The sequence below is a fragment of the Peromyscus maniculatus genome, chromosome 3, assembly GCF_049852395.1.
Source record: "Peromyscus maniculatus bairdii isolate BWxNUB_F1_BW_parent chromosome 3, HU_Pman_BW_mat_3.1, whole genome shotgun sequence".
NCBI lineage: Eukaryota > Metazoa > Chordata > Mammalia > Rodentia > Cricetidae > Peromyscus > Peromyscus maniculatus.
The window spans coordinates 55773207-55786716 of record NC_134854.1 but is presented as its reverse complement, the minus strand read 5'-3'; the positions used below and the strand labels follow the sequence as shown (position 1 = coordinate 55786716).

Here is a 13510-nt window from a genome sequence, read left to right as displayed (position 1 = left end):
GAAGATCTCTCTCCATCCTCTATCATGGATCTGAGGACTCCGCTTAACTAGGCTGCATAGCACATCTGTGAGCTTTTGAAAAATGGGACTTTTCGCCCCTTTTCGCCTGAGAGTCCACTGTGGGGGCGATTAGCATGACTCTTTGCAAAGAGTCAACTGCTCACCTGGCATGGGACCCGCCACCTCACCCTCATTAGGGCTGAGTAGGCCAGGAAGCTCTAAGTCCGACTGTGTTATCACAATTGCCAGCGTAACAATTGGAACAGCGTACATTTCTGGGCCTCAGTTTTCCAGCGGCCTTGGTTCAAAGAAGCCTAGGCTTGCACCTCACCCCTCCCCGCTTCCCGCGATGGCCGTGAGGGGGCGCTGCGGCACCGCAAGTCGCTTCCGGGCATGGAGAGGGCGGGCCCGGGAGTAAACCGGAACCTGATGGCGGGTTCCGCCCTCGCGCTGGGGAGGAGTCCCGGAGCCGCGCTGGAGCAGAAGCCGCTCTCACACCCTCCTCGCCCTCCCCACCGACATCATGCTCCAGTTCCTGGTGAGTGGAGCCTCCGAGGATCGGGCGCCGCGGTCGCCTCGTCCTCTCGGGGTCCCGGGTCGGCGGGGCACGGCTCTGAACCTGCGGCTCGAGCCAGTCGTAGCCCCTCGGGGGAGCTCGCGCGGCTCCCCTCCGGCCTTCTCCCAAGTCCTTTGCTCCTTTGCCTGGGTTTATATGCAGTCCTTCAAGTTCTGAAAACTTTGCGGTGTCAGGGAGATGGATGCGTTTTCAAAGCCACTTACTGTGAGCTCCTTGCGCCATCCTAGTTAGTAAAAGTTTGATCAGAGAGGTCCTTAAGGACTTGTCTCCTGCCCGCCCCCTCCCCACCCTTCCCACAGACCCCCTCATCCCATTCTCGGCCCGATAGTTGGCATTTTTGAGGCCCTAAGAGTGCCTTTCACAAGCCGTGCATTAGTCAGGCACCTCACGACGTTGGAGCGAGCGGCTCAGGAGCTCTCTAAAGACCTTTGTAGTTGGCACGTTTTGAGGAATGAGTCAGATTAGCCTATAAGTAACTCCTCATAGAACCCTTTTGGGAGGGGGGTGTAAAATGAGAATCAAAAGCAAATTGTCCAAGTTCTCCGTTTTTGAATTACTACGTTTTCTGGCAAAAAATCAATTATTTCTAAAATTGCCTGTTGAGGATTCCAGGAGAACTTGCCGACAGTCCAATTTTCAGATGAACGTTTTCAAACTTGATGTTTCATCCTCTAATTCTAATAAAGCAGATGTCCTTTTTCTTTCAGATGGTCAGTGGCCACCTGGTGCCCCGGGAAGGAGTTGCTTTTAATCCAGTTAGCCCAAACAGGATTGTTGACATAAACTGTCCCACAAAGACAAGCCTGCTGCCCGCATTGCCTCTGGGGGTTTCTCCAGTGTCCTAACCGAGCATTAGCTTAGGAGGCAGGAGTAATTAACAGTCAGTTTACTTGTTAGGGATCACTTTTAAAAGCAGTATCAACCAGCTAGTGGAAGATGATATGACTGGCTTTCCCACCGCACCTGATGCTCATTGATAACTAGGGAGAACATGAATTCAATTTGCACAACATTTTACATGCTTTTGCTGAATGGGTGTATTTGGTGTGGGACTAAACTGCTCCGTACTAACGTGGGTTTTGATTTGGGAATTCAAGATTTTCAACATTTAAGGAGAGATGCTGACGCCGCCCATCAGATTCTTAGCACCGACGTAACTGGTCACCCACTAGGGTCCCCCTGCCCTGTGTCCCCCCTTCATTGCTTTTGTTGGGGATGAATGAATACGGATGGGCAGAGGTGGAATCAGCTTTCGTGTTGTGGACTTGGTCAAACACTGGTTAACTTCTGCAAGTCTTCCTCCTTACGTTAGCCATTTCATCTAGAAAACACTGGCCATCCTGGCCTAATGTCTAGGAGTTTAGACTCCGCCGCACAACTTTAGTCCCAGCACTCAGAAGGCAGAGGCAGGTCCATCTCTGTGAGTTCGAAGCCAGCCTGGTCTACAGAGCGAGTTCCAGGACAGGCTCCAAAGCTACACAGAGAAACCCTGTCTTGGAAACCAAAAAAGAAAAAAAAAAAAAGTTTAGGCTTAAGAATCACGCTTGCATTTGTACCCTGTCCTTATTACTCTCAAGCTGTGGGAGTTGGGCAAATCATCTCAGTTTTCTGTGCTTCCGTTTGCCCTTTGTGAGGTTTCAAAAGGAGCCAGTACATTAGACACTTAAACACTGGCACTCCCTAAAGACGGAGATACTGCCCCTTCTCTTTTGTAAGGTATCAGAAGTGGGAGTTGGCCTCCCACAGACAGATGATAGGAGAAGGCTGAGTGTGATGGAATGATCCAGTCCCAGTGTGAGACCTGCCACTGCGCACTTGTAGCCCTCTGGAATGTTTCCTCAGTTGTTGCCTCGGAGGCCATTGAAGAACCTGTGCGTTTGATTGTGTTGCTCCTCTGTTCCTTTCTCTTCCGGTTACAATGGCATCCATCATCCCTATTTGCACACTGCACTCCACACCCTGCCCCTAGCTCAGCTGTAGCTATTTCCAGGAACGCTTAGATGGGAAGCTGGCTGTGAGCACTGTGGCGGTTCACAGCACCTATGGTACTGCTGCAGGGTCAGTTCCTCTTTCCTCTTGAGCCGCGGTGGCTGTTAACTCAAACCACATCTTCCTTAACTGTCTCCCTTAGCTCTGGGGCCCGTGCACTGGACTGCCCAGGTTCTGTTGTGTTAAAACTCAGAATCGCAGAGTGAGGGTGACTGGCCACTGCTCCCGCAGAGCGGGCCCTATCTGGGTGTAGCAGATGGGACGCTCCCTGCCTCTCTAATCTTTCCTGTTTTTACTGGCTGCTTCCCTCTGCTCTTAGTTACTGTGGGTGGCTCAGGCCTGGGTCTTGAGCCACTGTGCTCTCTGAATTTACCCTTAGAGACGTGTTCTTGATCAAGCTGTCTCTTTTCACATCTTCACTGATGGTTTCCAAAAGTACTTTGAGTCCTTTTCTGTGTGTTCCATCTATCAACCGTCAACATGTCTTATTTGCCATCCTCTCAGACTCTTCTCATCTGGATTGACTGCTCCTTCCTGCTTCCCCAATCCTTCCCCACATTTAACTTGAACATTTGAAATGTTGACACAGTCTTTGGTTTCTTTCTTTTATTCTTCATTTTATTCATTAAAACTGTTTCATTCTTGATATCATATGCCTGACATGTGTGTGTATTCACTTGTTTACACAATCTTTTTATGTGATGTAGCAGGTGCATCTTCCATATAGCAAATTTCTTTCTTAAATCACGTCTGTCTCTCTCTCTCTCTCTATCTTTCTCTGCACTTGTCTCTACTGTGGGGCATGCACATGAAGAGGTCAGAGGACAGCTTTCAGGAGTTGGTTCTTCCTCCCCCATATGGGTTCTGGGGCTCGAACTCAGGTTGCCAGGCTTTGTGGCAAGGGTGTTTACCTGCTGAGCCATTTTCCAGGCCAGACCTGCTGTATAGTCTTGACTAGGATCTTTCATGACTCTGTGCTTCAGTTTTCCCGGCATAAATGTGGGCAATAATAGTGGTTCTCTAAGGTTGTGAGGACCAAGAGTTAATGGAAGAGGCGGGATGCCACCTTAGATGGCGGCTGTGAGGTCTCCGTGGCTGACCCACTGAAGCTTGCTCTCTTCACAGTGTTCCCACTGAGTTGTTCCCACTCTGCTCTCAGAGCGGCTGCCCCAGCTGGCTGATGTTGAATTCAGGTGTGAACTAGAAGGGTTCTCCAGGCTGGCTGCCAGGCTGCTGCTTCTCATCACTACTAAGGGATTAAGTTTGGGGACATACAAGGGACTTAGTCAATACTTGGTGATGACTGACTTCATTTACAGTCAGTTCTCCATATTTAACTATCCATGGATGGGAAATAGTAGGAAATAATTGTGTATGTATTGCATGTGTACAGTTTTTCCTTGACATTCCTAACCAGGATAGTGGGATGGACTGTCCCTGTCGCCTTACGTTGCAGTAGGCATTGTGAGTGATGTAGAGGGTTAGGGTGAGCTGGGGAATGTGGGTGGGTTTCTGTGCAGTTGTATAACCAGCTCAAACAGCTACAGATGTTAGTGTGTGGGGTGCCCTGGAATGGATCCCTCATTAAGGTTAGGTCTTCTTTTTTCACTCCGTTTCTACTTTTGGTTATATGATAGTTAAATATTTGTAACAGCTTCTTTGAGAGTAGGGAAACCAGTACATCCTTCCCAGAAGGATTTTCATGTGCCCCTGTTGATTATTGGCAGTTAAGGAGTTTATGATTTTTCTTATTATGTTTTTCTTTCTCCATTTATCCTCCAAGCAGTATTACTGAATATAAAACATAGCTTACCTCTTTTTGGTTTTCCAAGGCAGGTTCTCTCTGTGTAGCCCTGGCTGCCCTAGAACTCACTTTGTAGACCAGCCTGGCCTTGAACTCACAGAGATTCGCCTGCCTCCTGAGTGCTGGAACTAAAGGCGTGCGCCACCGCATCCAGCCATAGCTTACCTCTTAAAGAATGCTTTTCTAGGAAGTATAGAAGGGTTTTAGTTTCTAATCCCCAGCAGGGTTTTGTTTTAATGCATAGAATATAGATATTTTTACTACTTGAAGCAGACCTTATACATCTTATGATAGTCTTCACAGCAAGTTTAGAAACTGAGACACAGAAATGGTGCTGTATGTACATGCCTCCTTGGAAGGCCTTCTGATGTCTTCCTTTGAGTCTAAAATTGAAGAGTACTGTTACCAGGGCTGGAGTGATACTCCAGCTGTTGAGAGCCTTGCCTGCTCTACCAAAGGACGTGGGTTTGATTTGCCGCACACACATAGTTGTTCATAACATCTGTAACTCCAATTCTAGGGGATCTGATGTCCTCTTTTGGCCTCTGTGGGACTGCACAAAAGTGGTATACGTTATAAATTAGGCAAAACACCCATGCAGATAAAAATAAATAACACTTCAAATACTGTTATCAACTTAGCTTTTTATTAATTCTAGTTAATGCATAGTTTTGAGTTATAGATGTTTTCACCATAGACCAAATATTTTTAGGTTTCCTTTTTAATGCTAGCATGTAGCTATATTTGCTTAATATTTTTTTAAGATTTATTTTTATTATTTTAAGTGGTGTGTGTTTTGTGCGTGTGTGCGCGCATGTGTGCGTGCGTGCGTGCGTGCGTGCGTGCGTGCGTGTGTGTGTGTGTGTGTGTGTGTGTGTGTGTATAACACCCACCCCTTGAGGGCAGAGGCGTTAGGTTCTCTGGTGAGTTACAGGCAGTTATGAGCTGCCTGATGTGGGTGTTAAGAACTGGACTCTCATCCTCTACAGGAAGAGTCCATGCTCTGAGCCACTGGGCCATCTCTCCACCCTTCTTTTTAGAATCTTAAACCTTTGTCAGTAACTTTGGGTTGGGCATGCTATTTTTGAAACTATGTAATTGGATGAGTCATAGTTTCAACTTGTCAGCTGCTTTGGGTTCTTGCCAGGAGCCATCCCCAGGTAAAGGTTGTAGTTTTATTTGTTGATCTCCAGACACTACAACTTTCTGAAGGGGACGGGCTTGAGCAAATGGCCAGATGCATCCTTCTAGAGTGATCTTTGTTGCTTTTAACGGTACTTTCTTAATGCTAATGGATAGAGTATTGCTGACTGATCTGTTCGTGTGTTTAAAATTCAGAATACTTTTAGATTTCTTATGTGCAGACTGTGCCATTTATTTGCCTGGTTTTCTCTTGTTCCTCTGGCATTTCATTCTTCCTAACAAAGTCCTCTTTGGAAGCCATGAAGTTGTCTTTGGTTTCTTCCATTTCATCCCAGGTAGCTGACATTATTTTACCAAATTTTAGTGTTCGTTCTCTCTCTCTCTCTCTCTCTCTCTCTCTCTCTCTCTCTCTCTCTCTCTCTCTCTCTCTCGCATTGAGACAGAAATTCAGCCAGCTAATGTCTGTAATCCAGTGGTTTTAGTGTGCTCCGAGACTGTGCAGCCATCACTCTGTTTTATATAAAAAAGAAACTGTGTGATGTTAGGATTCATTTCTCACCCCCCCTTCAGCCCAGTCGGTCACTGGTTTATCTTCTGTCACTGTGTCCTCTCAGATATCCCGCTGGTGCCTCAGTCATGGAGGTCCTGTGGTGTGGTTCTGTAGGACCTGCCCCTTCATGTGCTCTAGCAGCTCATAGATAGGGTAGGTGTTGGGGTGGGCCAGCTCAACCCTGGATCTGGGTTTGGTCAGCTGAGTTGGTCAGCCTGGGTCTCCACTGGACCTCCCTTCCCCAATGTCCCCCACTCCCCTGTGAGGGATGAGCCAACTCCCCCACACTCACGCTGCTGCCTCTACTGCTGCTGTGGCTAGCTCTCCCATGTGGTGGCCTGTGAGGGGTAGGGCTAGCTCTCCATGGCTGCTGAAGGCCCAAGCCAGCTCAGTACTGTGCCAGGACATCAACATGGCTTCAGGCAGCAGCCCAGACCGCAGTCAGCTGAATGGCCTTTGGTGGTAACATAGGCCTCATACCAGCTGCAGTAGGACCAAGGACCCAGACATGGCCCCCGGTCGAAGCAAGGCCTGGATATCACCATGGACTCGGGTGGCAGTGCAGGCCACTCAGATCAGCATGGCCCCAGGTGGCAGCCCAGACCAGACATCTGCATGACCTTTGGTGTTAACACTGGCCACAGACATCAGCACAGACCCTGGCTGCAGGAGGACCGTGGACTCAGGCATGGCCCTGGTGTAGGGGTGGGAGGTGATGGTGGCAGCCCAGGCCCAGAGAGCACCATGGCCTCTGGTGGCCGCACAGGCCACGCAGGTCAGTTTGGCCCTGGATGAGAGCATGTCTTCCCCCCCACCCCAGACATCACCATGGCCTCAGGTGGCAGCCCAGACCAGGTGGCTTGTCACCCTTGGTGACAGCACTGTCCATGGACATGGACATCAACACAGGCTGCAGTAGGGACACGACCCAGCCGTGGCCCTCAGTGGCAGCCCGGCACATCGTGGCCTCAGGCGGCTACACAGGCTCCTCACATCTGCCTGCTCTAGTTCCCCCTCCACGACACGCGCACAGCTCCATTCTCTCCCCCGTCTCCCCACCGAGCCCTCCAGCTTTCCCATCTCACCATCACGTGCTTGTTCACTGTAGTGCGCCTGCCATTCCATCCCGGGGGTGGGGGTGAGGGGCTGGGTGTCTTCTGGTTTTTGTTTTTGTTTTGTTTTTCAATAAAGTCATCTTAGTGGGTGTGCCATGGCTCTTTGTGGTTTTGCTTTGCAGTTCCTCAACAACTAACTGATGTCAGACGTCTCATGGGCTTGTTGACTGTGTCTTTGGAGAAATCCACTCAAGGCTTTTGCCCATTTTTTAAATTGAATTGTTTCTTTGTCATTTAAATGTGAAAGATCTTTATTCTGGATACAAATACTAACAGATATATGATTTGCGAATAATTCTCTTCTTAGGTTTGTCCTTTCTCTTTGGTATTATTTGAAAGGCAGACATTTTAACATTTTTATTTATTTTGTGTGTAGGATGTGTGTGTGTGTATGTGCACATGAATGTATGCAGGTCTGCTTGCCTGTGCATGTGGATGTAGAGGTAAGAGGTCAAAGTGTAGATTTTATATTGGCATTTCCTGAACAGCATGCGCATTTTCCTGACCTCCCGGGTGTCCTCCATCATTTCTCTGAGAAGTGACACTTCTCAGATTGGGTTGTATATCATATTCAAAATGTCTTATTGTTAGATCTGATGGTATTCTGGAACTGGAAGAGGGTGCTGTTTATAGAGGCCCATGGGTTTTGTTTTGTGTTTTAAAATAACTGTCCCTTCTCTTGTGCCCCAGTGCTTGGTGACGTTGCTAAGATAGAACCACACTAGATGGCCTGTGTTTATTTTGAGACATACATAGTAAGAACCTGGAATTTTAAGAGACGGGAAGCCCAGCTCAGCAAGGCTCACCTGAAGGCACACAGATGCTGGCAGACAACCAGAGTTCTGGTGCTGATGTTCCTTGACGTTTTCTCAGGCCCATTTTCCTTCTGGGAGATATTAGGATTAGTATCCTCAAGGGACTTTTTCCCCCTCTTCCTTTTAAACTTTGTCTCAAATGTAATTATCTTTCTGGATTTCAAGAACTTATGGTTTGAATCTAGTGTAGTGGGGAAAAAAGGAATTCTGCTTCTTGGTGCCAGCTTGGTAAGGATTTTTTTAAAGGCATCAGAAGATGGTCAGCCATGAGAAACTAGATAGCCTTGTTTGTGTTTCTTCCTAGCAGCAAACCAATTTAAAATTGCTCTTGGAATTTAAAGGCTAAGGGTAGGAAAGACCCAGTTGTGGTTTCCCCTTTAGGGTTTATGTTTACTGTTCTGGTTGGAGGTGACAGTAGCACCCTGGGGTGCGGGTGCCCGCGGAAGGCGAATACGGTGTTGGTTCCCTGGAGCTGGACTGACTCGGTTGTGAGCTAACTAACATGGGCGATGAGAACTGAACTCTGGTCCTCCGCAAGAGTGGTAGTACGTGCTCTTAACTACTGAGCCATCTCCCCATCACCCCATCTGTATCCTTGCCCTCTCGGTGTCTGGACACCTCATGTGTGATTGATGATACAGTAAGTGCTGTTCTTTGATTTCTGTTTTAACTTCTCTACTGAGACTGAGTGGAAGCAACACTGTCTCAACAAAATAATGGGGAGGGGGGCGAAGGTAGAAGCCAATTTGAATTTATTAAGTCAGAAATTAGCCTGAAGTTGTGAGCTCTGAAGTAAAAAGATCCTGGAGGAAAACAGAACTATCATCATTACAACGCAAAGCTGAGAGACTTAATCCCTGTGTGTATAGGGAGTACTCTAGATTTTCAGGAAAAATCTCACCCAGTGGGATAAACAGTTAGAGTTCTCTAAAAGTTGTTCTTGTCCCTTCTGTCTTTGGGGGGGGAGCCATGTTCCCCACAGACCTCAAGTGTCCTGTCCTTTAGTCCCCGCCCTTGGCATTGTGCTGGGCTCACTGATGTGTCAGTTTCCTGTTCTTTCTGCCCTGTGGAGCTGAGTTTCTGAGTAACTCAAGTTGTCCTGTGCTGCTTTTGTGGATAACCCTGGGCAGATCGTTCTTTTGAAACACGGAGACTGAACTCTGAGACTTCCTTTATTTTCTAAACTTCTTTGATTCAGATGATTTTTGTTGCTGTTGTTTGTTGTTTTGAGACCAAGTCTTGCCGCGTAGGTGTGGATGGAACTCTTGCTCTGGTACTGTCTGTGTAGACCAGAATGGTCCTTCACTGTTGAGGATCCTCCTGCCTCTGTCTCCTGAATGCTGGGATAGCAAGTGTGAGCCACCATGTCCCGCTCCAGTGGGTGTTTGTAACTGAGGACTTTTTATCAGCTGTAGACAGGAGTAACAGCACCTGCAACAAATTAACCTTGCCTGGGTTTCCGGATTCCATTAAGGACTGTATGGGGGCTTGGAGGAGACAAGGGCAACTTACTCATAGCCACCGTTTATTCTGTCCTGGACTTTCTAATGTTGGTGCATGGCGCGCGCGCATGCGTGTGTGTGTGTGTGTGTGTGTGTGTGTGTGTGTGTGTGATTGTTTCATAGGAGAGAGATGTGACCCCTATGTTGTATGCAATCCTACACTGAGCACTTGAGCATTCACCTGCCATGCATCTTGGGAAGATGTAGCCTGTGTGTTTGGCTTGGTTGCAGGCTCATTATGGATTTTGTCTACAGTCTAACTCTCCTGTTCTGTTGTTTCAGCTTGGATTTACTTTGGGCAACGTGGTTGGAATGTATCTGGCCCAGAACTATGACGTAAGTAGTCATATTCACATCTCTCTTGGATCTCTGTAACTGTTTCGTAGTTATTTTTCTCTCTCAAGGTGAAGTTTGCCTACTAGCATAAATGAGGCCCATAAGTATGAGTCCTTAACTTTATAGAAAGTTTTTCTGTTGTTTGAAAAAAATAATTGAACTCACAGAAGGATGTATATCCCATATCATCACAAGAGAATTGGAGCTGTGGATTTATAGAGTGTGGTTCATGTAAGGAAGACAGTTTGGTGCAGTGGGGAGTTGCATCAGCCTTACTGTAGGGATGAGGGGTGGAAAACTGGATGTCACAGCCGGATGAGGAACCTAAAAGGTGCAAAGGTGCTTTAGAAAGACAAGGGATTGTACTTTTTTTTTTTGGGGGGAGGGGGATTGTACTTTCTTGTGTACTAACGGTTTTAGTGTGGCAAAAGGAGTCCCATCACTAGAATCTAGTAGTCTAGTCAGGGTCTTTATTGCCTTGCCATTTGTTGCAAATAGATTTGTATCTTTTGGCTGGTACTGGGTTGAAGGACTGAGTTGGGCCTGGCTTTCAGAGAGGGCACATCACATAAACTTAACACTGATAGCTTTTGTATGCAGGGCTGAAGCAAAGAAATACCACTGCTGAGCAGGTCTCCTCCAGAGGAAGCCAAAACCTTGCAAAGGCATTATTAAAAGAAGAAGCATGAAAGAATATTGGTTAGGTAGATGCTAAATTATAATGCTGCCTTTTTCTTTTAAAGATGCCAAACATGTCGAAAAAACTTGAAGAGATTAAAAAGGACCTGGAAGCCAAGAAGAAACCCCCTAGTCCCTGACACTGCCCGGCACTGCACTCCGGACCCACCAGCTCTCTCCGGAGGGGCCTGCCTCCTTCATAGCCGCATCCCAAATCTGTGTTCCTCTTCAGCCTCAGACCCTGCCAACATGGGGCCAGAAGTCGGGTTTCCTTGCGTTTCCAGCATCTTCTCTTCCTCCTGTAACTTCCGTCCAGCTGTGTCCGAGTCCTAAGACTGGAATTATGGTGCTAGGTTAGCAAACACATTCTTTCTTAGTGCTCGCTCTGCTGTCCTCTGGGAGTTCTGCTACCCGTTGTCAAGAGATAAAAATGAATGAGTTTGGATAGCTGATTTCACTGTCTAGCAGTCAAACCAGGAGCTTGTTAGACGTTTGTTATTAAAATTTATTGTCAAAGTAATTAAAGTCAATACCTTCAAGCCAGTTTCTGGTGAATTATCCATTTATTTTGTTATCAAGGAGCTCCATGATTGATAATTTAACCAATAAATCATTTGCTTGTCATTAACCAAGAAACTGAATTCTATAAGAACTGGGAAATTTTAAACATGCAAAATAATTGTTGTCTGAGTAGAGTTCAGTCTGTTTAGTCCGAGTGTTCTTCTTTAATGATATATTTGCTCTGACTCTGCCATCAAAGGAAACATTCTTTATGTGTACACTCACCATTATGTGATAGGTGGGTGAGAAGCTGTTGATAAAAGAATGATAAACATCAAAGTATGTACTAACTATATAGCTTTATAGCTATTCTCCCTAAGAGAAATGTCCGAATGTGTGATAAAATGAGACCATGGGGAAAATTCTTCTTTTTTCCACAGTTGAAGCACCTCCCACCCCAATGAGAATGGATCATCTAGCATCATCATCTTTTTTTTTTTTTTTTTTTTTTTTAAAGACAGTGTTACCCAGGGTGACCTTGAACTCCTGGGCTCAAGCAGTCCTCCTGCCTCAGCCTCGGGTGCTGGGACTACAGGTCTGCACCACAGTGTCCGGCCTAGTCCATCATTTTTTTAAGTAAAAATATTCTAAAAGGTAACTGTTCCACAGGAGGTGGTAAGAAGTGATTTCCCACGAAGGTTCTCTGTAGTTTCTGTCTTGTTCCCAGGTGTAGTTCTTCAGGCCATCCCCAGTTTCTTGTGTACCATTGAGAAAGTGTCTAGACACACATGTGTTTCTGGTTTGTTTACACAGCGCTCTGCCTTTTGTCTCTTCCTCGCCTTTTTGTTTGACACAGAGTGTTAAGCCCATGCTTTATAATCAAGGATGACTTTGAACTTCTGATCCTCCTGCCTCTGCTTCCCAGGTGCAAGGATTATAGGTGTGTACCATGCCCAGCTGCTCTTTTTAGAGTTCTTTTCTCTTTCCTTTTCTTTTATTTCATTTGCTTTTTTGACACAGGATCTCACTATGTAGTCCTGGCTGGCCTGGAACTCTCTATGTAGACCAGGCTGGTCTCATACTCACAGAGATCCACCTGCCCCTGCCTCCCGAGTGCTGGGATTAAAGCTGTGCTCCATCATGCCTGACTTGCTTTTTTATTCTTAATGGAACATATTCCATGTCAGTATGTTAAGAACAAGGAAACAACCCTCTGTTCTCTGTGTAAGATTCTATTGACTGGATATTTCATGATTGAATGTGCAACTGATGAATGTTTAGGTGGTTCTTTTGCTGCTGTGGTGATAGCCACGAACCTGCTGTCCAGAGCCACCCCGAGTATAGCTGTAAGATAAAGCCCTAAAAGTCTAGTTTGCATGAAGACAGAGTCTTGTTTCAGAGGGCTTGTTGGGCAGCTTCTCTGACAGTGCCTTTCTGAAGATCTTTCAGTGGACAACAGCTGCAGAGATTACTTAGAGACACCTGTTTTCAGAAGGGGATGGCACCAATCCCATATGGAAGTCAACATGGCGCTCATGTTGGGAATGCATTTTATCCCTGTAAAAGTCATTTTTTGGGAGACAGAGGAAGAGCAAATTATGATTTGGCTTCTCCCTAGCAGTGGGGAGTGGGCAAGTGGTGTGTTCTTCTGAAACTTTGTAACACCTACCTCATGAGGGTTTCATGAGAAACAGTTGAGACGATGTATGTGCTCTGTTATACTGTGCTTTGCAAACTATTCAATAAATAGCAGACATTAGTTGAAACATGCTGTTTTGAGCCATACTGCTTTTGTGTTTCTACAGTCATTTTGGAACCAGTTCATGAAACGCATAGAATGTGGTGGTATTCTGTGGTTATTCTCTTGGATATTAATGAAAATATGCAGTATCCATTGTCCTTGTACTGCCCAGCTCACAAGATTTGATTGTGAATGACTAGGTTCTTAGCAGAATAAACTACAGCCTCAAAAGAAGAAAGGTTTGTCGCACTCGAGGATATTCAGAATGCTAGATAGAGGCTTACTTAGCAAGCTTTTGGCAAAGAACCGCCATGACAGCATTGTATGGGTGGCTGCTTTGGAGGTGATGGCCCTTTAGATATTAGGAGATTAGGTTTTTATATAAAGAAAGACTTATTCATGTTATTTTTTAAAAGGTTTATTTTATGTGTATGAATGCTCTTTCTGCATGGAGGGCATCAGATCCCATTACAGATGATTGTGAGCCACCATGAGCTTGCTGGGAATTGCACTCAGCACCTCTGGAAGAGCAGCTAGTGCTCTTAACTGCTGAGCCATCTCTCCAGCTCCTATTCATAAGATTTTTAATTATGTGTGTGTCTGCATGTGTTTCCTGCAGTGAATTTCCTGTGTGCTATTGTAGCTTTCCCATTTGATTCTTTCCCCAAGAACTTCTAACAGTGTGGTTGATCATTCATTGGCACAATTTCCCCTGTACAATTGGGGTATTTGGATAACATCCCCAGGCTTTTGTTCTCC

At 46.2% G+C, this 13510-nt stretch overlaps 1 protein-coding gene across 1 annotated transcript; it reads left to right on the top strand.

Moving 5' to 3' along the window:
- Positions 1-301: 301 nt before the first annotated feature.
- On the top strand, positions 302-12776 carry Stmp1 (short transmembrane mitochondrial protein 1). Its single transcript, XM_006990395.4, has 3 exons — positions 302-538; positions 9778-9831; positions 10575-12776. Exons 1-3 carry the CDS (start codon positions 524-526, stop codon positions 10647-10649), a joined length of 144 nt encoding a protein of 47 aa, XP_006990457.2. The 5' UTR covers positions 302-523; the 3' UTR covers positions 10650-12776.
- The last annotated feature ends 734 nt before the right edge of the window (positions 12777-13510 follow it).

What these genes read in the sequence shown, in the direction of transcription:
- Stmp1 (XM_006990395.4), top strand. An exon ending in ATCTGGCCCAGAACTATGAC is followed by an intron (nt 9,832 to 10,574) that starts GTAAGTAGTCAT and finishes TTTCTTTTAAAG; the next exon opens with ATGCCAAACATGTCGAAAAA.